Source organism: Drosophila mauritiana, chromosome 3R (assembly GCF_004382145.1).
Source record: "Drosophila mauritiana strain mau12 chromosome 3R, ASM438214v1, whole genome shotgun sequence".
NCBI classification, from domain to species: Eukaryota; Metazoa; Arthropoda; class Insecta; order Diptera; family Drosophilidae; genus Drosophila; species Drosophila mauritiana.
Genome location: NC_046670.1, coordinates 17,836,437 through 17,863,763, shown reverse-complemented (window position 1 = coordinate 17,863,763; position 27,327 = coordinate 17,836,437). Strand labels below are relative to the sequence as shown.

Sequence of the window (27,327 nt, the reverse complement as noted above, 5' to 3'; positions counted from 1 at the left end):
AAGTATAAATAATTTCGGGTATATCGAATATAATTTAAGTTTAAGATTAACGTTAAAACTTTAGCAACAAACTTTTTAAAAAACAAATTAACAACGCATTACGATATTGGCTAAATTAAATCGAGTTTATTACTTGAGTACATTGCTAAACGATTTTCATCATTTCCATCGATTTCGGTTTTGATTTTTCTGCATAAACGTTTTCATATTTTGCAAATTAATTATTATGAATAATATTTTGCCAAGCCCGCTACAAATTCTTATGCCTATACATTTTTATAAATAACATCTTTCCATTGGTTTGTACATTTTACGATTAATTAATTTAAAATTGTTATTGCTTCTGCTTGATTAGTGTTAATTTAAAATGTAATTTGTATGCGACACTTTTTCAGTTTTCAACATGATGAGGTACAGACAACATTCAGAACTTTATACAACTTCCTCTCGATCCCCCGTCCTTAATTGGTATTATTGTCTAGATTGTTATTAAATATTAAATGATTTACCTGTGCCAGGACCTTGGTTGCTCGAAGTTCGCGTCCCTGCATCAAAACAGAACAACAGTTGCAGAATGACAATTGGACGCTTCGTTGTTCTTACATTGCTTGTGGTCTCTTTGGATTTTCGAAACTAAACTTTTCTGAAACTAAAACTCCTAATCATCTGAAAAATGTACCCTTTTCTTGATAAGAGGTAGTAGGTTGATGTCAAGCTAAACTGCACTAAGAATGCTATTCGAATTTCAACTGGGCAATGTCTGTACTGAACGAAAATATCAAATATACTAGCTATAAAATGTTGTAAAAAGTGTCCTTTATCCTTCTTGGAGTTTTTACTTTGGAGTTTCTTTTTTTCCTTCTAATTTTCAATTTTCACTAACTACGAATAAGCGAAGAGATCAAAAGCAACCAACAACAACGAATATCAAAAAGTGTGTGTATGTCACTGCGTGACCTATTAAGTGTTTCTCTATATATATATTAATATATAGACTGGAAAATCTCCGAGTTCTGAACGATACTAGGACATTATCCTGGCCCAGCACTGACACACACACACACACACAGAGAACGCAGGGAGAAGCCATTCGACAGAATATTTAGATCCTTGGAGAAACCAAATTGCAAAAAAACATAAGTTACTAATTAACGAGAATTTTCATATCACTTGAAAACAATATTTAAGGCTTTTAGTGATTTGAAATCACTTGAAAAGCTGCAAAGTATGTATATATGGTATTGCATACACTTAGGCACATTTTCAAGAGTTTTTAAATCCTAGAGACTTCGGTGGCACTACCCACTTTTGAAACCCGACCTTATTGTTTTTAGATCTACAAAGATTTCTGGGATTTTTGCTTATTGAATTTTGGCGATTTTGGTAAGTATAATGCAGCTTTCAAAAAGTCCACAATGTGATTTCTGAAAGCTGATTATACCCGTTCCGGTTTCGGCCAAATCAGTATATGATCTTATTTTTCTGTGCTGGGAATGGAATTTCTCCCTGGGAGATGCTACTGGTTGTTCGGCTAACATAACATAAAGCTCGCGGAGGAGCGTCAGTCACGCCCAATTCTCTTGTGTATCTGTTGATGTTTGAGCAGGTGCGCCTTCTGGCGAAAGGCCTTGGCGCAGACGTCGCACCGGAAGGGCTTCTCGCCCGTGTGGGTGCGCAAGTGCACCTTGATGTTGGACTTGTTGAGGAATCCGCGATTGCAGATGCTGCACCGATGCACGGGCTTCTCCTTGCCGAGCAGACCACTCAGATCGCTGGCACTGAAGCCGCTGGGCGAAATGGCGCTCATTTGGGGCGTGGTGGGCGGTCCACCGCCCTCGCCCTGCTGCTGTTGTTGCTGTTGCTGCTGCTGCTGTTGCTGGTTGGACTTCTTTTGGGATCGGGATCTCTTGGCCTTTGGCGCTCCAGCTCGCATCTCCGAACCCGTCGTGCTGGCCGTTGTCGTATGCGGATAGTTGCCCAGGAGATCCGGCGAGCACAGGCCATTATCCTTGAGAGAGAGGCCCGATGCTTGCATGGAATAGCCACCCTGCTGGTGGAGATTCCCCGTCGCCTGATTGTTGGTCGGATTACTCAAGTAGCGCGGATTGATCATCAGACCATTTGGATTGTCCGTGGTGCTGACCACCGAACCGGGTGGACTGCAACTGCTGCTGGTGGCCGCCGCCAGTTCATTGCAGTACGAGGTAGATGTGGGCGCTTGGGGATCTCCCTTGATCCCCGCTCCTTGATTCGCTCCTCCTCCGCCGCCCGAGGAATTGCCGTTGGGCGGGCCATTCTGGAGGCGATTCTGTAGCAGGGGCATGTAGCCGTGGCTCAGTAAACTCTGGAGCGTGGAACTACTGGCATGCATGGGCAGTGGACTGTGTGGCAGTATAAAGTCACCCAGAGAATCCTGCTGCGAGACCAGTACCTTGGCCGACTCCTGCTGTATGCAATTGCCGTCGATCCAGGCATCCAGATCCATCCAGCTGTCCCGCGTATCGTTATTGTCATCCTTGTCCAGTTGATTGGGCACCGTAGTGTCCGCAATAGCGGAACCAATGATGGCGGCTATATCATCGATGGAGTTCATGTCCACATACTCCGTCAGATCTTTGTAGATGCGGACGCCGGAATTGTGCAGGGAATCGGCCACCTGGTCGATGGGCGTTAGTGTGGCTATGCTGGGACCGGCTCCATTGCCATTAGCTGCGGATCCCGAACCGGATCCGTTCATCACACAGCTATCGGCCACGGAGTAAAGCTTAGAATCTAGTTGACTATCGGCGAAGAGCTTCACGTCCGCCAGGCAGGCATCGTTGCCACCTCCTCCTCCGCCGCTCCCGCTGAGTACACTTTCTGGTAAGCAGGTGGAGGAGGATACTATGTTGTGCTCATTGGAGTTGTTGGAGTTGCTATTGCTGCCCCCACTCGATTGCGTGGTGGATGTGGGATTCGATTGGTTCTGCGGGTGATAGGCACTCTGCATGTAGTTGTTGTTGCTCTCATCCGGCAGCCTCTGGGCAATGGCATGGTAATGGTGGCCGGAGATCCCATTGATGGACAGGTGGCCCGTGTAGCCTGTGAAGGGTGGCAGTGGCTTTAGATCCGACAGCGCATTCAGCGACGATCCGTTCAGCAGCAGATTGTCCAGCACGTCCAGCGAGTTCTTCTGATCCGCATCGCTGGGCAGGGAGTCCAGGTCGTGCTCCAGCAACAGCTTGTGTCCATCGAGCAGGTACTGATCCTGGGCGGAGGTCTGGGGCGGTCCCCAGCACGGACTCATCAGCAGGCTCTCAACTTCCGATTCACTTGGGCCGTTCATGCTGCAAAACTTCATTGTCAGTGGACCCAGGCGATCGAGGCGAATCTTCCGGCGATCCGAGTGTTATCAGATCCTACGCTATCCAAGGTCCAAGTTTTTACTGGAAAGAGGTTAGATAAGAAATGAAATCTTTAAATTAAGGGTGGGCTAAGCGGTAGTCTTCTCTTATTAATACTACATTTATAAGAACTAGTTAGAAAATAGTTAGAAATAGTTGCCAAATTCGGCCTACAAAACATAACATTGTTAATCTTTTCAAAAAATACGAAAATAATTATAAAAATGAAGCATTAACTTTAAATGAACCCTTATTAATTAAAGTTGTATCCAAAATTCCTCTGACTACCATTTCAAGTGGAACTTCATTCATCAAAATTAAGCTTGGCCCACTGATCCATTCTTAGATAAAACATCTACCAAATTTCCTTAAGACAAAGAATAATCTTGGATAATAATTAAGCTCATACTAGCTTTCCACTGTGCTGACCCCACCTCTATATAATTAATATCAGGTTCTTGGCGACCCACCTTACCGCCCTGCACTTGCTGACAACCTGACCCATCGATTCCGACCCATTGATAGCCCTCACTAATGATTCTTTAATATGAAAATATTAAACAAAAGTCGGGCCCGCCCGTTGACCAAAAATATATCTTTCCACGGGGCTTTCCCACTCCCGCTTCTTCCAGCCAAATAGAGATTAAGTTAAGACATTCGATAAGCCTTAATGTCCGTAAACGAAAAGAAGCAGTCACATGGGATGGATGCATAGGAAACGAAGAAGAAACGAAAATCGATACCAGAATCGGCCAATAATAATTTCCAACCGGTATTTGGGTCAAAACATTAATAATCAGTTAAATTAGCATATAAATTGGTGGCGAGCGAGTGAGATGGCAATACCAAGTGGGAAAGAGACCGCATTTGGCTACGAATGCGCGATCGTAGTCGATATTTGTATGTCGATGGTGCACGCTTGATTGGAACCCAAGTGGAAGTTCTTCAACGGAGCGACATCATATAAAAGACCGACAACGAAAGCACTACAAAAACACACAGGTGTAGACCCAAAAAACTAAGAGAAGAAGAAGCAAAGTCGGCCCACACTAGCCACCAACAATTATATACACTGAACAAAATATGAGCAAGCAATATTTAATACTAATTACATTAACAGAGTGGTAAAATAACAAAATGTTTGATTTAGTAATTAATATTTCAGCGAACACGGGGATAAGCTAAATACTATTTTAAATGATATAATGATACAAGACTTTTAGCTTTTTTTTTAAAGTGTATAAGTTCATTTGGTTAACTAGTTGGAACACAAAACGAAATGAAATGAAAGAAACGGTAAAGCAGCAACACCCCCCTCTTTCTTTTTCTCTCCCTCTCTATCACTCCACTACCTTTTGTGCATAAACAGTTAACTTGATTTCGAGGCTTGGCCAGAGAGAAGAAGACGAAACAGACGAATGCGAAGAAGAGGCAGAAATCAAAGCTAGACACTGTCCAGCTGCAAAGAGAAAATTTCGCTTTCAACAGGTTGGCGCTGGCAACATTTATAGCCCCATATTGCCGGATCTACAGCAACATGTTGCCAGTTCAGCTAGCATGCGGAAAGAAGAAGATGAAGCGGCAACAACAACAGCGGCTCAGTCAAGCCAGCTAAGCAGGCGCAGCTAAGCGTGGCGGCAGAGGAGCGGCAGAAAAACTACCGTTAGCCGAGAGACGAGAAGAAGAGACCTGCTGACATACTTCCGCGATCGGCAAAGCCCGAACGCTTTTGCCGAAGCCCGGCTTCGCTGTTTCCCCCACTCTCCACTAAGCCTCTCTCTCTTCTTCTCTTGGAACTCCCTCTCTCGCTCTGCCATTGTAATAATTGTGGAGTTTTTGGATGCTCACGCTCATTCTCATTACAAACTTTTTGTTGGCACAGTTTCGGGGATTCTTGTTGTTGTTTCCTTCAGCTCGTCTTTGATTTTATGAATTTTAAATTGCAAATGAGTACACTCAGAATAAAAGTAAATGCTTGCTATTTCTGATAGCAGAAGTTATAAATTATTAATGATCATTTCTCTGAACATATATATCAAATTTTCCAAAATTGGGACAAAATTTATACATTTTTTTTAATATCAATTAAAATATTAAAAAAATACCCAATAGTTTTAGTGTTTTTTTTCCGGCTATTATAATTGGCGTGAAATATTTTATGGCAAACAAAAACGCCACTCATTCCCATTCCGATTCAGATGCCGCATTCTGAATCTGAATCAGAGTCGCCTATTGTTATTGTTTGACTGCGCGTCAGATTTTACACATTTTTGTTTGGCCGGCGTTTTATTGTGGCTGCTACACGAGCATTTTGCTTTTAATGAGCCACATTGTAACGGTGTTGTGCTGGTCCGTTTGCATTTGAATGCCCACCGTCCCACTCACACACACACTCATACAGCCACACACCCACTTGGAAGACTCCAACACCATCACCTCTATTGTAATTTAAGCTTGTAAATGGTCAGAAGCCTCCACAATGGACAATGTCAGCCGACAAAGATCGGCTGTGGGGGCATTATAATTACTGCTATATGTCAGTCAACCGGGCTGAAAACCTTTAACGGTTATTCCGAACGAATTAGTGCGAATTTTTGACAGCCGAGTGATTTTATGACCGCTCAGCTGTTTTCATATACGGTTTAATGTGTTGATGACGATGGGGTTAGATTTCGGGCAATGGCTTAATTATAACTGACAGCTATCTATTAAATTGTTTCTTAATAGTTTAGTTAAAATGCATAAAAAAATTTAGTTTTCTTATGAGTTTATACAGAGCAAAAAATTGACTGAAACAAAAGACTTAAGACACGAACCTGAAATTAGTATGATACCAAACAACATTAACATTGAAGTACAATTTTGTCATATTCAGAGACTATGGGAAACTATCCCCCATCAGCTAAACGATCTGCTAATCCAGTATGGTGGAAAATACCTACAGATAAGCCAACAAAATCCCTTCACAAATTCCTTGGACAATTGATCGACCAACTATCTCAGGTCGAAGACAAAAAAATAACTTACTTAACCATCTAACAGGCAACTAAATGTCTGACCCAAGCAATTGACCAGCGAAATGAACTCTAAACTGCATCAACAACACGAACCGAACAACAGCTGCTGATCAGATGGAAATTGAGTTCTTAACGTTTCCTAGAAAACTCGAACGGAAATTGGTCTTAACCTTTGGCGGCAATCAACTTCCGTTTAAATGTTCGAACACGATGCGGCGGCAAAGGTCAAAACGTTTTGGCCAAAGTCAAGCTGCAAACACTTTCCACCCTCCACCTCCTCACGGACCCGAAAATGAAAAGAAAAATCAGGTCGGCATTGGCTGCCACAAGGCGGATCGCTGGAAAAAGCGAATGAAAAATTATTTGATTGCAAAATTTACAACCGCAAGAAAATCAAAATAAAAAACAAAACACAAAAAAAAAACCGCACGTACCAGCTTCCACTCTGAAGGAGAAAAAAAACTTTGACCAAGACCGAGAAGCCGAAAAAAAGCCTCGGAAACGTGTGGCTTGCATTGAGGTCGCCATCAGTCATTGAAGGTTTGCGATGCTGTGAGCTTGCCACAGTGCTTCATGCCCCTGCCCCTTCATCTATCTTGGCCCACTCGGATGTGGATGCAACAATTTGTTGGCAGTGAAAAGCGAACGAGCCGAGAAGCATAAGACTCCAGTTGGCTAGTCGGCCGTCTGAATACTCTTGGATGCTCCTACTTAAGTCATAATAAGCCGATTTAAATTCTATTGGTAGGTGCCTGTCTGGGTTATCAACGAAATTGGGAGTAAGCTGGTGGTTTTTCTTAACATTCTTAAGCTAACTGACCTGATTTCCGGCACACAATTGGCTTGTTTCGCACTTATTGATAAACAAAATGGTATTTTGAATATACTTTTATACTTTAAGGGTGTTTAAGTTACTAAGAACCGGACTCTGAAAGCACAAAACTGGAAAACTGACTGGCCAAGGCAGTGGCGGTGGGAAACGTGCTTGGTTCCCAATTCTCGATTCTGTGCTCTTGGTTCCAGTTCCTCATCTCCTTGGCAGCTGCGCACTTGACCGCACATGTGGCACGTGTGCCATGGTGGGGAATGGCCTAGCTGTGTGAATTGTGGCATGCCCCTCGTGGACCCCGCCGGAATGACTAACTAACCCACAGACAGACGGGGAGCCAATGCCAAGCCCATCTGCAGACTGGTCAGCAAATAGGCGCAGCACTTCGCCACAGACGCTATCAAAATCTTGTTTTCTCAAGTGGACAGTGAAAGAAATTTGAAGTCGAAATTAAGTACACAGTTTCTTATATTTCAGGTTCATTTTTCTAAGACAATTTAAACATTTTCTCTCAGTGTACGAGGGGAATACGGCCAAGACACTTGAAGACTTTAGCAAATGGGTGGGCGTAGTTGCCTGATAGCTGTCTATCTGCACAAGAATTATGCTGTGCGAAGTGTAAATTGGGTTTAAATTAACTACTCTCGATGAGATGAGAGATAGATGTTGTGGTTTGCTCTAAATAATTTCAAAAAAACCTGTTTGAGATAATTAAATGTTTTTTAAACTTCTTAAATGTTCAAAATTCTTTGCAGATATAAACAGGTTAGTCTCTCTGCTTTGCCCCTACTCTAGATATTCGTGTATCTTTCGCTCCACACATCTGTTTAATCTTTCATTAAACTCTTGTGGTTTTATCGTCGGCGGTTTGTTTTAGCCATGAATGAACTTCTGGCACACCAATTTGCTCTGGTCGGCACTTGACTCGCCTCGACATAACTTCCCGGGCATCCAGGTCTGGTCGGGAACTACAACTGCCGTTAGCTTCCACGGGCTCCACTCCCTTTTTGTGGCCAACATGTGTCCAACAAGCCAGATGACAAGTTGGCGATGGCGATAAGGCCGGCCTGAAAGGCCAGCAGGAAGGCTTGGCTTGGCTCGGTCCGACTTGGCGATACTTTTATGACCGAGGCTGTACTGGAACTCTGGCACTCTTCATGGGTAGTGGACCCTCCACGCAGCGGATCCAAATCCACTCCCTGGAGGCCCAGCAACAACTATGCAAATTTTTGTGTAGTTTTTATGATGCTTAACTATTTTTAGTCGCCGCTTTTTTGTTGTTATTTAAATGCGGTCCGCCAGTGTGTGTCTGTGTGTGTGTGTGTGCGTGTCGAGACTCTATTATTATTATTATTATTATTTCTCGTTCGTGGGTTTGTTGTGGTCATCCGAGAGCAGCTGAAGGCACAACCATAACAACAACCACAATGACAGCATGTCTGGCAAGTCCCAAAAAGCATTGCCCAGGTCAGCGAACTTTTTTCTCTCCGCTGGCTTTGTGAATAATATTTGCGTAGTTTATTCCATTTGTAGTTGTATTCCTTTTCGATCTGCAGCTAAATGTGCAAATTAAACATAAAAGTTTTGCGATGAGGAGACTCCTTGGCAGTTGGCGGGTTAAAAATATTTCTGAACTCATGCATACATACAAACATATTTGCCAAATTATTTGATCATCTTTAGAACTTTAGTAATGATCACCTAATGACTGAAGTTGATTGGTCGGTTTAAGCTGAGAAAAATTAACAGACAAAAGTCCCCGTTTTTTTACAGGGTTCATAAAATATTGATAAATGTATTAAAAATCTTTTATATTGATAACTCAGGTAACATTTTGTATATATAATACTTTTTTTTTTCTTACAATATTATATAAAATTTGTAATAGCCCGAAGCAACAATTAAGCAAGGCACAAATACTTTAGTTTCACCTTTAAAAAATACTAATTTCTCAAAATTAGTGCATCAAATTAATGCGATACCTTAATTATCCGAAAGCTCATGGCTAAGCCAAGCTCAAGAACTTAATTTCGTTACAATTCTTGTAATTGATATGTTATGCTCGCCTTCTCATTTACTGTCTTCACGGGAAAAGGCCCCCTTAACTCACCCAGCACACCTCTTAATTAAAGATCGAATCGCAGCCGATTGCGAGCTCAATTTTGAAATTCAATTAAAAACCGAATGAAGAAAAGCAGAAAATTTCAGAGAGAAAGATATGGAGGCAGCAACGAAAATCTTTAACCCAAAATGCAACTCAATGCTCAGCGAATTTGTTACGCTTATTGACGCCGCCAGACAGCTCAAAGAGTTGGTGTTGATCTTCATGTTGATGCCGGGCCTATTCCATATACCAGCTAACTCTGGCTTACACTGAGAAAAATGCGGATACGAACTAAAAAGTATAAGATGTAAACCGGAAATCGGATACCACTCAGTTGTTTTTAAAGATGTGAAATAAATTGTAGTAAGCTGTAAGACAAGACAAAAACTAGAATGCTGAACTATAATATTTTCTTAATTATTTATTATATTAAAATAATTGTGTTGCTTTGGCTAATCACCTATTTTAAGCACCCAAGACTATTTGGCCATCTCCCTAATATTTTTCCCAGTGCATCTCTATCTCGTCCGCTTTGCTTTGTTTTTGGGGGAACTGCCGCTTGCCGAATGAGTAAGCGTAATTTTGCGTCATCTAACGGTACAAACAGCCGCTACTGTTGTTGTTGCCATTGTTGTTGGAGTTTTTTAATTTTTTTTTTTTTGGCTGGCATTGCCATTCCGTTCTTACCAGCCGATTGTTGTTGTATTTTAGACCATTTTTGTCAGACAAACAAACGGTTTTATGGTTTATTTTTAGCCCGTCCAACGGCTTGGCAACAGTAGCCGCCCATCCCCCTTCGCGACCCCCGCCAAAACTTCCCCTTCCCTTTTACCGAAAAATATAAAAAACGCTTAAGTGCTAGCTGTAAAACGAAGAGAGAAGAGGAGGAGCACTTCTTCTTACTTCCGACTGCAGTGGGCAAGTTGAAGTTCGTTTTGAGGTCACCTAAAGACGCTTAATTGTTTTGGAATCATTATATTTTCCAGCTTGTGAATTTTCGACTGCACATTGCGCATACGTCACGTGGGAAGAGCCGAATTTTATCGATTAAACGATAAAAGTGTAAAATCCGATCAACTAAAGATGTTTGTTTGAGGAATCTTGGAAGATGAGGAATATAATAATGTAGTTTTTTTTTATAATAGAAAATATTTAAACATGTATAAGTTCTCTTAGTTTCCTAAAGTTTTCTTTAACATAAAATTCCATTGTTTACAAAAAGAATTAATAAATCCCAAACATATCTTTTTAATGAGATCACAGTGTGGTTATTCACCAAAGTGGCATGGAACAATCCAGACCTATAAAAACTCGAATTTAACACATTTACAACAACATTGAATTTAATTAATGATGCTGTTTCTAGTCAAGACTTTAGTATATTTTATATACTAAATATAGACTTTACTTTACTTATATATAGACTTTTAGTATATTAGTTAGACTAATGAGAAAATTTTTCGGCAATAGTTTCTTCACCTCAAAAAAAAAAAAGAATTCAGCGCCAAAATCCGTTCCCACTTCTAATTAGCATTGTATCCATCTCGGGATGCCTTGTCACTGCCCATTAGTGGGATGTGAATTTCACAATTGTCATAAGTGGAGCCCTACGGATGGTACCCCACGTTCCTTAGGCCAATCACCATCCCCCAACCCCCCTCGCGATCCACCTGCCTGTCTAAAGGCCGTCTATTTGTATTTCATAACAGGTGAGTAATATACGAACATATCGGAAACGATTTCGGTCAATGACTTTTGCCTGATTTGTTTATAAGCCAGAATTGAGAATATTCTTCTTATTTGCGGGGCCGTTGACTTGAGGAATTTCGGTTTGTTTGGTTTTGCACTGGCTTTGGTATATTGGGGTAGAACATTCATTGATTACTTACTGTTACGAAATTGCAGCTTCAGCTAATAGACATTTTGAAAAATATGCTCAAAAATTGATCAACGTTCTGTGTCAGATGTTGGAGCTTTCTGTTTAAGTTTTGCTTTGCGGTAATCCGTGTTCAATTATATAATAATCCTTGGGGGTTGTAATTTAAAAATCCTCATTAGGTTATCATTTATATATATTAGTTTTTGATGATTTTTTGGCAGATTGAATTCAAAGCATTTAAGATAGAGGAAGTGGGCAAAATTTAAACCAAAAGAGGATAAATAATAGAAGACCAACACCGAAAATTTAAATGAGGAGGGTAAAAATAAAAATAATATTTTTGTATACTCACAAAAACAATGGGAGGAAGACATAAAACTATGCAAAAAATAATGAACGGGTAGTAGTACGAGTAGATTGTTTATTATGTGTGGGATATAGATATGAATTGCAGCACTGCAATCTGGGATGATAGTTCCGTAGTGGATAGTGGTTTAATTTGGATTGCTTTCCAATATTCTTGGTTTTTATCTGACTTTTGGCAGTATGTACAATGAACCAAATCAACGATTTCCGGGTTAAAATATTTACAACAGCGTTTTTAGAAGTATTTTGCATGTGTATTTCGTATGTTTTGTTTTGATTTTTAACTTTTTCTTTAGCGTATTTCCTTTTTTATTGCACTGTTTTTGTTCACTTTTAGCACTTTGTTGGGGATTTTGGTAGTTGGATTTGTAATGTATTTGACAATTTCTTTAACTCTTTGTCAACCATTTTCACAATTTATTAGCCGCATTTTAGCTCATTTAAAATTTTGCGTTTTTGTTCACTTCTTTTGCGATTCTTATTTCTCTTGTATTTTCGCTGTGCGTTTGTTCTAATTTCTGTTGCTTGCTCTTTCGATTATTGCCACTTCACATGTTCGCCACTGTAGCTGTATCTGTATCTCTATCTGTGTAGATGTCTGCGAAGAGGTGGAAGAAGTCCACGTCCACAATCAAATCGAACCGAACCGCGAAAGAACGCAGACACTGGGTGCGCACAAATCCGCAGACGTCAACGGTAGAAAGCCAACTGTGCGCAGGCGCAACACGAAAAGAAATTTCCGAGCCAACGGCGACGGCGACGTCGACGCTGGCGCAGATACAAAGATACAAATCACGTTCGGGTCCGAGTCGGAGCGGAGCGCCGGAGAGCATCGCAACATGTTCGAAGACCTCGGCTCCAACGTGAGTTCAAAGTCAGGGCTAAGTTTGTTTATGTTGCTTAAATGTCGTCTAAAGCGGCAGATTTTTTGTGTTTTCGATATAAAATCAAATGACATGTTACTTGTAATGCTTTACAATTGTAAATAGCTTTAACCCTGTGCATGAAATATTAGGTTTTAGTGTTTAAAATTTTATTTTATTTCGGTCACATCGATTAATTTCGGAAACTTTTCCAAATAATTAATTTTTAAGGGTATTTTCATAGATTTATTCTATTGTAATCTCAATCTTATTTTAACATTTATTTTTTCCTTAAATTTCATTTGCTGCTTCATGCTCATACCTGTTTGAAGCTGCCATGCAACTTGACCTACTTAGTAAAAATTTAAACATTTTTTCCTGTTATTCCGCCTTATAAACATGTTGCCAGCAATTTACAGTTTGCCGGGGCCAGCAACATGTTGCCAACGTATATTTTGCTTAAGAAATGTTCAATTTTTGTTAACACTCTTGTTTAAATTTTTTTTAATTATTTAAAATACATCTGCAGAACTTAAAATATTTCTTTACCAATTAATATATTTTTATAATTTTTATATTATTTATATGGTATTCAGCAGCGACTGCATTTCCTTCTTGGCACTTGCCATTGTTGTTCTTTAGCCTGATTGTTGTTTTTGCTGCCACTGCTGCTAATATTGTTGTTGTTGTTGTTTTAGCAGTGCCTGTGCAGTTAACGGCATCGCTTCGAAAATGAAAGCTTCGAGCAGCGCTCGCAGGTTGCAAAGTTTTGTGTGGATTTTGTGTTTTTGCTCACGACTTTTTTGCCACAACAGCAGTTGCTGTGATTTTGTTTGTTGATTCAGTACTCTGCCAAATTGGTAGTATTATATATCTTAGGAGCCTTTATCGTTTTTCATATATTAATTTCTAATTGTAAATTATTTGTAAAAAACATTTACATATGAAAGTTCTTAGTTCTATAGTTATGAATAAGACTAAATATTGGACGACTTTCAGGGTATTTGACTGTTCGGCATTTGGTACTACCAATCCCATATGGAAGTTAGTATCTCTGTTGTCTGGCACTGGCATTAGCATAAACAAGAGCCGCCTCATCACCGTGTTGACCAAAATGCAACTGCGTCACTACGAACCTGGTCGCTATGGATACTTTCCCCGTCGCCTCCGCCGTATCCGTCTGAATTGTTGGTCATGTTTATGCCTCATGATTTGTTTTTCATCTGCCGCCGCATCTTCTCCCCCCTTTTTGGGACCTCAGTCATAGTCCGTATTTGTGATGTCTGATTTTGCTTCGCTGGAATTAACTTGCGTTTTTTATTTCGCAAAAGTATTTTATATGCATGCTGGCCAATTTTTTTTCATATCAAATATTTTTGTTTTCTTTCCATGCGTGACTCATGGGAGTTAATAAAAATTTATCTTGGGATTGTCTTGAACTTTGTCACCTACTTCGAAGGGAAGGAGGTTTCATGGCCAAGTTTGCCGCCTAAGTCTTTTGTTTGGCTCGGTGGCTGGCGTATGATTAACAATTGCTAGCAAAAGAATGGTCTTGAATATAATGGTTTCTTTGAATGGATACTTGGGAAGCATCTGCGTAATTAAATTTAACTGCAGTATTATAAAAATAAATATTAAAATAAATGTGTAAAATAAGTAGGTTCTGCATAATGATTAGATTAAGTACCACACATGTTTAAACAAATTTCTGTAAAGCCATTCTATCAATTTGTGTGTGAAACAATTGGTAAATCAATCAAAAAATTGACACAGAACAAAACCGAATTTATTAATTGCTTACCCCAGAACAAAACGAATTCATGCGAAGCTCCCGCCAAGTTCTGCGTCCCAAGATCAATAATTTTTATGGCAAAAGCCGAGACAAGAGGCAAACATTCCGGCAAAGGGAGAAATACAGTTAGACAAATTCTATGCACGTCAAATGTCAATCTGCATACACATATGTATGAGCCTCAGCTTCAGACGGAATCAATCTTGGCATTAAAGAAGTTCGGCAAAACTTGTGAGGAGCGCATACAAAACTAATTGAACTTGGACAGCGTGACACTTCACCCAAAAAAAAAATGAAAAACGGAGAACCAAACCGAACAATATGGGTAAGTGCCTCTGGTGGAGTCAAGCCATCAGTCAAAGCATTTTGTTCCAGGCAAATAAAGGCAAGCAATCAAATTCAGGCAAACGCCAAAGAGTTTGAAAAAACATAGAGTGGCGGCCGGGGGGAGAGGTCAATGGGGCAACGGTAAAAAAGTAAAAGAAAATAAAACTCAACCGCACATTGTGTAAATATTGACACGAGGGTCAGGCCCTCAGAACAAGATTTGTGCATTTGTCAGAAGATTCGGCTTCAGTGCCCCTCACACGCATTTGGGTTAGACAAACTGAACCCAAAATAAATGCGCCCAAAACAAAATGAAGATCTTCCGGAGATCTCACACCACGGGCGGTTCAGTTCGCTTGACCGCAAAAGATCTGTAAATTGAGGTGCAAATAACAAAATGCGCAGAAGTCAACGCAATTTGCAACGCCTGCGAGCTGCACCTTTCTATTTACCCAAAATAAGACCGAAAACGAACTGCAAATGTGACGGAATCCGGAGACGAAACACCAGGAGAACAAGTGCTCATGGGGTGGTCATTGTGGGAGAGGTAGCATCGATTCGACAGGCAGAATTTATGTACCTTTAAGTGTCTCAAATTAGCTTGCTAGCTGTTTGCCTACTGAAAAACTGTTTCTCTATTTTCTTTCACTTTCCATTCAGTTTGTCGCTTAAGTCTTTTGTATTGATAGACGTAACTTACATACATACACTACTATTATTACATCTAAAATTAGGAATATATTTCTTACCATAAATAATGTTGCTTAGATACATTTTATACATGTGTACATTCCCATTTTTAGATCTTACAAATCCTTCTTTTACCACATCCATGCCCAAATCTCGTGTATCTTCCAACCAAATCTTCGAATTGATGTCAAACGTTGCATAAATTTCGCATCATATCTAACAGCTACAACAGCAGCAATAACAAGAACAAACATCAATAATAATGCAAATTTGGCATGCATAATTTTGTACTCTTCAGCCACTTCTACCACTTTTTTTCTTGACTTTGTTTTTGAGCCAAGGTGCGGGCGTCAGTTAGCCCAGAAAGGGGGAGACAAAGAGATGGCTATAGAACATTTCCATGTGGATATCTGCGCCGGAGTCGCTGTCAATGTGAAGGCTTATCAACGTTAATAACACGCAAAAGACAAAAAAACAAACCGAAGCAAGCAATAAAGGTGAAAGAAAGCAAGAACGAGAACAACAAAACGAGGCGGCAATAAAAATGGTAAATAAATGGCTACATGTGTGCGACAGAGGAAGCGATGAAATGGATCTAGGAGAAATATGAATGTAGTGCAAAGTGTGGGAGGCCTTTCGGGTGGGTGACTGTCTACAGAGACAGAAAATCAAGCTCAAAAAATCCTTAAAATAAGCTTAAATGTTCTTTAATAGGTTTATAAGTTGAACCATATGAAGAAGCAGGTTTGAGCCGTGAATAAAATTATGAATACCTTTAGAAAATTATATAAACATTCGCACACTTTTAAGAATCCCCAAATTGGCCCAATATTTTTTCCTGTGTTTTTGGTTTTCGGTGGATGTGTGTTTGTGTGGGTGGCTCTGCAGCTAGGCAAAGGTCAAGACGAAACGCAATTGACAGCGCGGTAGGCGCATTCACAGCCTCATGCAACTGCAACTGGCAGCACCGGAAGTGGGTCAACGAAAACCGGATCCGCTTCAAACGCAGCTGTGTGTGGAAAGAGATAAACAACAAATGGCAACAGCACAGGCAGCAACACCAGCAACCACAACCGAACAAACAACACAAAACAAACAACAGACAATGCAAAATGCAATTGAGATGCAAATGCAAATTGCATTTGCCACATGTTGCAGATGCCGTGTGCTGTTCCATGCTGTGTGTGCCAGCAACATAAATAAACATGAAAATAATGCACACCATTAACATTGCCAATGGCCCCCAAAGAGCAAAGGGTGCGGGGCACCAAGGAGGTCTGTTGGGTGGCGGACCCAAGTCGGCAATGTTGGCCAGATAGACGAGTGGCCAAAAGGCTGGCTCTATGTCTGCGTGTCGTGTGGAGTGTCATGGGCATGACTTTGGCTGACTTCGCTCTTGACAAACCAACTGCTGCATCTAATGAAGTTCCATTCGACGAGGAAAAGGTGAAATATGAGACCCCTAGACATTTTCATCCATTTTACGGGTTTTAATGAGGAGTTTGCATATGTATTTTTGCACTCCTTTTCATAAATAATAAATTATATTTATAATGTTCTCCTACTATTGTAAGTCTCGCCGACTGACTCAGGCAACGAACTTTGGTGGCTAGCATAACTGGAAAAGGGCATCCAAGCTTACAGAACTGCCATCACACTAGCAATCATAACGGTGAAGTCCCAAAATGTTCGATGAAGAAGCGCATCGCATCATTTGAACCGACAAACGAAAACGGAACCTTTTTCACTTTCCACGTAGCTACAAGATACGAAGGGGCTCAAATGCATTTTGACCATACCAATGACAGGGCCAAATACAAACCAATGCTCGCTCATCTTTTCATTGCCTTTTTAATTGAATTTTCTTCTACTTGTGCAGCGGGAAATGTTTTTTGGAGTGAATACCGTTTAAGCGGCTCAACTGCTTGATTGTCAACAGAAAGGGCATTATTATTTACCTCCAACATTTCTGTTCCCGTTGCTTCAAGCCGCAGCGTAGCAAATTAATCAATTAGCAGCGAATCCGACGCAATGGTACCAACTTTTTCTGGCCCAAATGGTATCCATATCAACCGAATATCTTTGCTCTTGTTTGCTGCACTTCTCTGTTAGTTTTTAGCATATCGGCGGGTGTCACTTTGCAATCAGTTTGTCATTAAATTGAGCGGGCCTCGGACAAACTCTACATTGTATCTGCCAGATACTTTGCCTGGCATGGATGTGTGGTAGAAAAGAAATTCAGCTGCAACACCGATAGCCAAGCAGCCGATGTTTGATATATATAATATATTATAATATAATAATAATATAATATAATATATAAAAGATTTTATTTGAATTAAGATTTTCTTTCTGAGAAATAGTTGGCAATTGAAATCAAGTTCGTTGCCTAGGTCTTTTGATTTGCTAAAGATTTTAGCTAGCTTTCCACACAGAAAGTTAAATGCATAAAGTGCACAGATGTAGCCTTTCTTTCATCAGTCTTAAAGGCGCATCTGAATCTTTTCGAATTCTCATTAATTTCTTACATTATGTTGCACGCGTCACGGCTGTCAAACGCCAACAAAGCGATGAAGCAGAGGAAGCACTCGGATATGAACTCGGCGCGAATCTTTCGCTGTTCACCTTTAACCACAACATCACAGAAATCTTGGCAAAAAGTTAACGCCTGTCAGGCGCTGTCAAAAAAAAATGAGAAAATATAAAAGACGAAATAAAAGAAATGGCGAGATGATGGGGAAAAATGAACCGAATTATTGTCCGCTCGATGGTGCCACACAAAATTAACCCAATTATGAGAGGCGCAACATAATCAAAGCGGACAAAGGATGCTATAGTATCCTGCTCATTTCAAGTCACTCTCTTTAACCTTTCCTTCTACACAGTTGCTGCCTAAAAGAGATAGGCTTACAAAAATTCCAAAAAATTATTTAAACACAAATCATAAAAAAACGCAGTTATTAAAGATTTATGTACTTAAAAAACAATTTCAGAAAACATGTAATAAGCAGTTTAATCGTATTTTTCTCAGTGTGCATTATGGTAAGAACCATCACAAATTGGGTCACGTGCTTCGATCTGACATTTTTCCGTTGTTGGGCCGTTCGTGATCCGCAGAGGCCGCCGGAGGCTGGGTGTGCGTAAGTTAGGGTGTCCACCGCTCTCCGTCTCCAACTCAACCCCACCCCCTTCGAACAAGTGCAGTGCGTTTGTCTTCCCGGAGTCCGCTTCTTCTGGCCGCCGTCTTCGGTCTTCTGTTCTTCGCGTCGCGCCCATAAATTAAATGCACAAACAAGTTTCGCATCGCATTCGGAAGATAAACTGAAAAAGGGGGACAACAACACAACGACTATCTGGGATACTGTGGTGGTGGCGGAAGGCGGAGACGGGGGTGTTGCGGGCAGCATGGGGTGGTGGGTAGTTGCTTTCGCATATAATTCAGCTTTGGGCTACATAATTAATTCCGCCAAGCGGCGGCGTTCCAACTTTTTATGTGGCTCCCAAGGAGGAGCTGGAGCTGGAGCTGGAAATGGGGTGCGGTGGAATGGCGGATTGGCGGGGTGGTGGGGAGGCGGCCAGAAGGTACGTGATATGGGCCAACAGGTTTCGGTTTTGGATTTTGTATGGTCAGTCGGCGCACTTGTTGCCATCGACCAAATATAAGAAATGGAGAAAAAAAAAATCATATGCGTCTCGTTTTGTCGTTTCGTGGGTTTTTGGTCAACTTGCGAGAGGGGGGCTCCAAGACCCAAAAAATCCGAAGCCCGAAAGCAAAAACAAAAATAAAGCCAAACCCACGGCGATTCCACTTGATTTGATTTTGGTATGCACCATGAACCGTTATTCAAAATATTCGAAAAACGTTTTAAGTGCAAGTGTATGGGTGCGCGAGTGTGTGTAGCGGTCTTCTTTTGAGTTGCAACTTGCAATATATACCGGTATACCGCCGCAGCACAGTGGAACCAAATTGGCCGTACATCCTGCTTCCTTAAACTGCCGATTATTATTTAGGTGTACTTATTTATTTATTTTTTGCTTCCGTTAAGCTTATAGTGATAAATAACATTAATAAGGCTATAAATTCTATAGTTTTAATGTGAGTGTATATTGATAGCTTTTCGTTTTTATAATTATACTATTTATGCAAATTTTTCTTTGCGCTTCATGTATTCCAAGGCATTTTGAAAACCATAATTAAAGTAAACTACTTTTTTTTTGTTAGCTGTTTGTAAACTGTAATCACCCTATTTTTATAAATGTCTACAAATATATCAAAGAATAAAAAATACATTTATATTTTAGTAAAATATTTTTTCTATGATTTTTTTCTATGAACCCATATGGGTAATATATATTATTTATTACCCATTAGCAAAGATATGTAAATGTACTTCCTTTACCACCGTTTTTTATAGGATCCCCGGCTTGGGGCAGTAATTTTAATTACCCAAATTATTGGCACATCAGGAAACAGCTCCCCAGTGGCCGCCACCAATCTGAGAGAACTTGTATTTTTTATTTCTTTTAAAAGTTTTTTGTTTCACCACATTTTGGATGAGAGAGAAGACGGCGGGCAAAATGCCGGCAGCTCGACCGCATTTGCAAGAAAATGGAAATGGAAAATTGTGCGGGCTGGGACTAGACCAGGCCAAGTGTGGAAACTAGTTAAAGTCGGTATAATAATTGTTATTGTTACTATCGTTGTTGCTTTTTTGTTGTTGTGGCTCGGCATGGTAATGAGCTGAGCAGCCAAGAAACAGAAACAGAGTCTGATTATCATGAGTAAGCATGATTATGCTTATGAGCCGAGAGTAAAAGTGAAAGAGGCGGAGAGTGTGTGTAAAGAATGCCTTGAGTGTCTGAGTGCCTCGTATGTAGGCCAAGTCTATTATGCGGCTAGTGGTGGATAGTATGCCGTGTCTACAGCGGCTCAAAGTCTGGCCAAAAGCGGGGGAAATATTGGGAAAATTGCTGGAAAAAAACCAAAGGGGCTGAGCCTGTGAGAAATTGTTTATTAAGATTTATTATAATACCGTAGCTAAGAGTTTCCATGTGCAGACCGATTTAAATAAAGCCTAGAGTTGGCTTTTTAACTTTTAGGTATGAAGGCTATAAATATCGAAATAATTTATTGAAAAATACTAAATCTAGTATACCTACTAGAACTATTAACTGAACGTTTCTACGATGCAAACTAAAAATTGCATACCCATTCAGCTAATTTTAAGTTCTAACAATTCTAATGCTCCATCATTATTAATAAATGCTGTGTTAACAATAATGTTAAAGTCTTTATTCCACTAAATAAACATTTTACCTTTGAGATTTTTTCCACCCATGTGAATGTAACCCACTCGTGATCGATTAATGGTAAATTCCGCTGCCCAATGTCTTCCTTTGCTTTCACTTTAAGAAAAACCCCCAATTGGGAAACTCCTCGTGTCCCAAGGAAATTTCCCATCGCCACATGAAAAAGCGAGCCAAGACGCCCGCACTTTGACTTGAACCTGCTGTTTTGACCAGACCCAGACTCAGACGGCCAACGGAGACGGAGACTGTGCCCGGGACGATCCAGGTCCACAAAAAATGTCATTAGCTAACACGACTAGAAAGCAAAGTGGAGTGCGGATGCGGAGGCGGAGGCGGGGTAAGCCATGATGAGGTGGAGTCTGCAGACTTCCTTGTACATGCACACAATTTGGTCAAGTTTAGTGACGCATACAGGTCCGGCTGCGAGCTGGTCGAGTCATTCATGGCGGGTCTACCCCGCTCCCCCCGCCTGAGAGCCCCCTTGTTTGCCAATTATGGTGTCCTCTTTTAGATTCGCTACCATGCCTGCTGCTGGCTTGCCGTCTCTTTCTGCGCGGCAAGTGTTGTCTCTATCGCTCGCTCTAGCTTGTCATATTTGTCTGCATCGCGTTCGTTGCCTGAGTCTTTCGTTTTTTCCTCCGCTTCTTTCTTTTTTCTTTTTGATACCTCTTTTTTTTGCGTCGTTCGCTTGCCAAGTGGGTCACTTGCGATTTCATGACCGAGTTTTTGTTGTTGGCTCTTCTCTGCACACATTTCTTCGTTTCCTTTCCTTTTATGTTGCTAACTTCTGGCTTATTGTTGTTTTGCTTAAGTTATTTATGATTGGTCAGAGAATTTCTTTCTTCGAGCCAAAGGTTTTCGATAGCTATTCGGTTGTGTTTTTCCTAGAAATGCAAATGGCAAATATGTGAGAAAAAAAAAATTAGCATGTTTAAAAGCCACTCTTTGCTTATCAATTGATTTAAAAGTGACAGTTACAGGGTTATAAATATGTATAATATTAGTAAGTTTTTTTCTTGCCAACTAATTCTTTTCTTTACATTTCTTCTTTTGTTGTTCTGTTGCCGCATTCATGCTTCAATTGCCACCAAGAGGAAGACATATATAGTAATATATCAATTTGGCCAATTAGGCTTCCCCTTGGGCCATGACCAATACATGGTTATTATGCCCCGTATCTGAGCCCTCCCCTTGCCATCCGACCATTTCATGCTGCTACGTGATTTACCGTACAAATATAACTCACAATTAAATTTAAACAAAATTATTATCTCAGTGTTTGGCCATAACTGTTCCTGGTACATCACACAACCCCTCCATATTCTGGCTCTTTCTTTCTACACTCTTTCTCATCTTTATTGGCCACGAAATTGAATTTAATTGCCGTATCTCAACTTGATTTTTTTTTTCTTTGTTGTCTTGATGTTTTTTATGGCTTTGCTGAAATTGTTGCTCAATTCTATAATTATTTATGCATTCTGTGACTGCAAAAGCGTTTAACATGTCTCGTTAAATGTTTATTGAATATTAAAAGTGGGCATGGCTCGGCTTTACATTCCGCTGGGCAAAGAAGAGAATGAGATTCTGATTCTGATTGTGTGACTTATTTTTTCGGCCGTTTCGGTTCTTCCTATACAGAATTTATGCGATTATAATGGCTGCGACACGTAAATCTTCCTGTATAAATGCGGTAGTTAATAAAGTAGGGCCAGTGCATTACATTAAATCATTACAAAATTACTTAACCATAAAAAAGATCGTGCTTTTGGAAGAAAACGTTTTATATGAGATATGGTCAGAAAATGTTTAATGCTCTTGGCATATTTCGTACTTGAACTTTCAGTTGTAAGCATATTATTGGTTCTTTAAATTGAGCATAAGCTGTTAGTATAATCAGCCATTCGAAGCTAAATAGTTAAGTTTACATTCATGACAGCTAGGTATAAGAATCTCCCCCTTTTTTGTCACGATTTAAACACCAAAAGCTGATAGGCAGGCCAGAAGCTATCTAGCCAAGCTAATAATGCACATAATAAGCCATGGCACTAAAATAGCCGCACCAACTATAACAATAACAAATAATAACAACAATCAAGAAAGCAAGCAACGCGCTGGGGAAAAGTAAAGAATCTGTGACAGTCGACGGCTCGACGCTCTAAACGACAATCATCATTTGAGTGCTTCAGGTGGTGGAACATCAACGCGGCAATCAAAAACGATTAACAAGATCGCACCACTCCACAACCAGCACCACTTGCCCCACCAGCTGACCCACTTGGCCGCTTTGACAGATGTGTGTCAACTGCAGCAGTCGGAGAATTTTACAAGTTGTTAAGTGTTTTTGATACAACTAGGAACAGCCTTAGCCTGGAACAACTTCAACTACGTGTTGAATTCAGTGTTGGCCCAAAAGTATCTCAGAAAATGTTTTTAGTTTCAAATACCATAATACTTATTAAATAATAAAAGTACAATATAATATATATATAATTTAATTCCAAATACAATACAACTTATTTATGATTTACATTTTCTTAAACATCCAATTACTTACTTTTCACAAAGATTGTAATAACTTAGGAATTTTCCTGTATGGAGCCATTCATCTAGCCAGAATGCGCTAAAATATAGCCGTCTTGTCGACTCCAAACTGTCTTCAGTTTCCCCTCAATAAAAAAGCTGACTAGTATCCGACATGTGCAACAAGTTTGGCAACTGCGGCGATGACGATGCCAACCTGAGCTCCAGCTCCGACTCCGGTTTGAAATCCGGGTGCAGGAGCAACTACAGCTAAATGTAGTGCAACATTTGGCTGCTTGTTTGTTGGTTTTTGGGATGTCTGCCGCCGATGCCCATCCCCGCCAGCCCTCGACTCTACGCACTTTGGCAACCCGTTTGCTGTCAATGGGAGCAAGCCAAGTCAAGACGCAACTAAGCCAACCATGACTTGGCCCGGCCCCCAAAAACAGACGCACACAATGTACCCAAAGTGGCAAAAACAAAAACAAAAACAAAAGAAGAAATATATATTTTTAATTACCAATCATAAAGTGCGGCCGCCCAAAATAGTTTTTGGAACAGAACCAAAAGTTTAATAAGCATGACAAACCTCTATATTCCTCGATTCCAACTCAAGACCTGGGTTCCATTACGGTAACCTGGCTGTTCCTCCAGCTACTTCCAAATTCATCCACGGGTGAGAGGAGCCGAAAGCATAATTATTTTGGGGCTTCTTCATAATTATACTATCTGTGATGTACCCGATGTTTGCGGCCATATAAAACAGATTTAGAATAATATAACTTCAAATAGGGGAATACATCAAAAGTAATGCAGCAGAAGACTAGAACATGGAGCCAGATAATTTGGGATCGTTCATAATACCCCTCTAAAATAATAATAAGTATTATTTTGCCGAATAGCATATATATTGTGATGTCCTCGATTTCCTTATTTATTTCAGCCACAACAATTACCCCCCATCTTGAGTAAAAACACACGCACATATAAGACTGCAACAATTTAGGACTTCGTGAGCAAGTTGAACAACTTTCATTTAAGTGCTCACCTTTTTGTGCACTACCCCAAAAAGTGGCAACAACACCGAGAAACTCCGAATCCCATTGAAATCAACGTCTCAAAAATAAATAACGAAATAAAAAAAAATGCGGCAGCAAAAACAGTTTATAACGACGTGATTCTTTTGCATTGTCTGCGAGCTGGCCCATTCCGTCCGTTTTTGGCCGAAAGTGTGCTCATAATTAGCCCTTTTTGTTGACGTTTTTATTTTTGGGGCCAGAGCAATGCACAAAATTAGCAACTATTACGCTTCTATTATTCGCTTGTTGTTGTTGCTGCTGCTGAGTATAATCTTGGCCTTTAGCTGATGTGAAAGTAACAGTTTTCCTTCCACCATTATGTATCCGTTTGTTATTTTATAGTCTTTCTACTGGCTGCCATTGAAAACTCTCCCATTTCGAGCAATCATAATTTGAGTCATTACACTAAGTACGTTTTTTGTTGGATCTATTTGTGCTGAACATGTTTGATGATTCGTATTTGCCAATATTTGACATTTACTTAACTCAGTGATAATATTATCTTCAAGTTCGCTTCCCAAGTCTTTTGATTTGCTAGAACCATTTCGTGAAAAAAATATGACATTTGCACCAATATTTTAAAGTTTTGAAGGAAATTTGTTGATTTGGCAGGACAAAGAACATTTTCCCATCTCATTCATTCACAGTTAACTAATTTGTTTGAAGGTTGCGCAATTTTACCACCCATGCAACATTCTACTCCTCACATGTGTGTAAGTCGTGTGCCGCACAAAAGGGATAATGGGCACACTCCTGACTTTGTCAGCAGATTACATAACCATTGGAAAAAAAACATTCTTTAATCTGCGGATATTGCACCATTTGAAGGTCAATTGTCACACTGAGACAAATTCTGCCTATTTACTATAGTATACTCAAGATAAGATGGTACTATGGCATTTGAGCGGTTATAACTCTCATAGATCAAATAACGTAACCAAGGAATTGATATATATTTTATTAACTTTCTTCCAAATACTTATTTGATATATTTATGTATGTAGCTGAAGATCTGTTTACCTGCCCTTCACAAAGGCGTTTATTTGTACACAAATACCTTCAAGAAGGGTTTTCGCCAGTGGCCAGGCGGCTGAGGAAATCGAGATCGGCTACGCTGCGGATTAGTCTGGGAAATTGGGTCAATCTCTTGTCACTCGGTCCGTGTCACATGCAAAACATTGCCGCATGATTTACGACTTGGCGAGAGAATGAGCCACTATACCATTGCAGATTTTCAGTTGAAGACAGCGGTGGAAGAGTGGATGGTGCTGCTGCTGGATGGTGCTGCTGCAATGCGGATGCAACATTTGTCGCCGGCTGTCTTTTGTCATGGCCATAAAACCGCTGTTTCTGCCTCCGACTGACTGTTTGCCGTTTTCCACTTAAAGTCCGCCATTAAATTGTAAATTTCACCGTTTGCCGTCCTTTGACATTGTGCTGCGCCTCCTTTACCTGCCCGCCGCCGAATGATGCAAAATGCATGGCATGGATATTTACTTAATGACATCCTCGGCGAAGGGTTAAGAATGCTTTTACTATTGCTACTCCCCTTGAACTATAAAAATTCTTTCGCCGCGTAATGCTGAGCTCATGCGTGAATAAACAAAGGCAAGGTAGCGAAAGACTGAGAGGAGAAAAAAAAATACAAATAAAAATAATAACGAAATTGGGTCATGGCACACCCCTTTATAGCCAACGGCTGACGGCAACGCCGAATTCTTGTCCATCTCATATGTACATATGTACATATGTACATCCATATAACTCATAATAAGGTACGCCCACAGCGATTCTGTTTTCTTGCTTCATTATTTTTTCACAAATCGACACCAAAAATTGCGAGATTACACAGAGAATGTAAACAGAACATCTGGACATTCGAGTATTTGCCGAAGGAATTATTGAATTTAAAATTCTGAAAACTTTTACAAATCTTTGATGCAAATCTGACGTATCATTTTATCCGTTAAAGCTTTTTGCCTATGCTAATTATTTAAATTTATATTTTATTTATATTAAATCCGGTTTATTGGTGATTCTTTAAGAAAACATTCTCTTTTAGCTAAGTTGAATACTGGATATTGGCTAAATGGGCTTCTTTCTTTTTGGCAAAACGAAAAAGTTCGCTTAAAAAGCAGCGAAATAAGTGGGGTTGACATATTCAGGTTAAAGAGATGCGACAAAAGCCCACTTTTGATCTCATTTGTTTTGCACAAAACGGCTAAAACATTCTGATTCACTTTCATGCGCCGAACCATCTCCGATTGTTCGGGCCCAAAACAAGAAGAAGACAAAACAGCTAACAAAAGTGGCCAAAAGGAAATGCAACAACAAGCGAAAGAGCTTGAAAGATTTTATTTGCTTAGCCAACGCTGTGAATATTTAATTTGCGCACTCACACACATGTATCTATACATACACACATATATACCTACATATGTATGTAGAAGAGGAAGAGTGGCTTTAACGACACTGGTGACCCAGATTTTAGGGGCAAGCTTAAGCTTAAAAGCTACAACGCTAATAAGAACAGCAATGCCGCCGCCATTACCCACACACAAACACACATAAAAATACAACAAAATAAAAAAATAAATATATACAACTCAAACGCCAAAAGCATTGTTGTTGTCCTCTTATTTGTGCGTGCTGAGGAAAGATACTCACTAATTAACCCAAAGCCAAAGTCAGAGCCAAAAGAATCAACCAAAAACCCATTTGCAAATTGTGCCTGAAAGAGATGGGCACACACAAAACGAAAGAGACAGAAATATAAATACATAGAGTAGTAAAAAGAGAGAGGTATAGCCGAATCTGGAGACTTTCGGGAGGTGGGAGCACCCGAATATAAATTATGCTTAGAAAAAAAAAATGAAATGTGTGTCTGTGTATTCATAAGTTGGCCAAGACAAATACCATATGACATCATATCGAAGGCCTTATTGTTGAGGTAGAAGCACAATAGCTTAATGAATACAATGCAAAGAAATTATAAGTTGATGTATGCATTTTTTTAATTTTGGGAATTTATTAAATCTTAACAAAAAGCATGGGCTGCATGCCAATTTGGAGCGAGCGAAATATTGTTTTTAGAGATAAGAATAGAACAATTTTCACAAATTTTTGATTATTGTATAATTTCGATTTTGCGTCTTATAACTATCTACT

The 27,327-nt window shown here is 40.0% G+C and overlaps 1 protein-coding gene across 3 annotated transcripts; it reads right to left on the bottom strand.

The window, feature by feature from the left end:
• Positions 1-196: 196 nt before the first annotated feature.
• On the bottom strand, positions 197-12,284 carry LOC117144598 (ichor). 3 transcript variants are annotated; one of them, XM_033309887.1, is made up of 3 exons: positions 11,565-12,284; positions 11,223-11,359; positions 197-3,425 (listed from the first exon to the last, which is right to left on the bottom strand). In XM_033309887.1, the coding sequence occupies exon 3, from the start codon at positions 3,338-3,340 to the stop codon at positions 1,562-1,564; it is 1,779 nt and encodes a 592-aa protein (XP_033165778.1). In that variant the 5' UTR covers positions 3,341-3,425; positions 11,223-11,359; positions 11,565-12,284; the 3' UTR covers positions 197-1,561. The 3 variants fall into 3 exon arrangements, with proteins under 3 accessions (XP_033165778.1, XP_033165779.1, XP_033165780.1); XM_033309888.1 differs by having other exon boundaries at positions 11,864-12,284; XM_033309889.1 differs by lacking the exon at positions 11,223-11,359.
• Positions 12,285-27,327: the final 15,043 nt, after the last annotated feature.

Coding starts and splice junctions, on each gene's coding strand:
- LOC117144598 (XM_033309887.1), bottom strand. CDS start 3,340: ATGAAGTTTTGCAGCATGAACGGCCCAAGTGAATCGGAAGTTGAGAGC.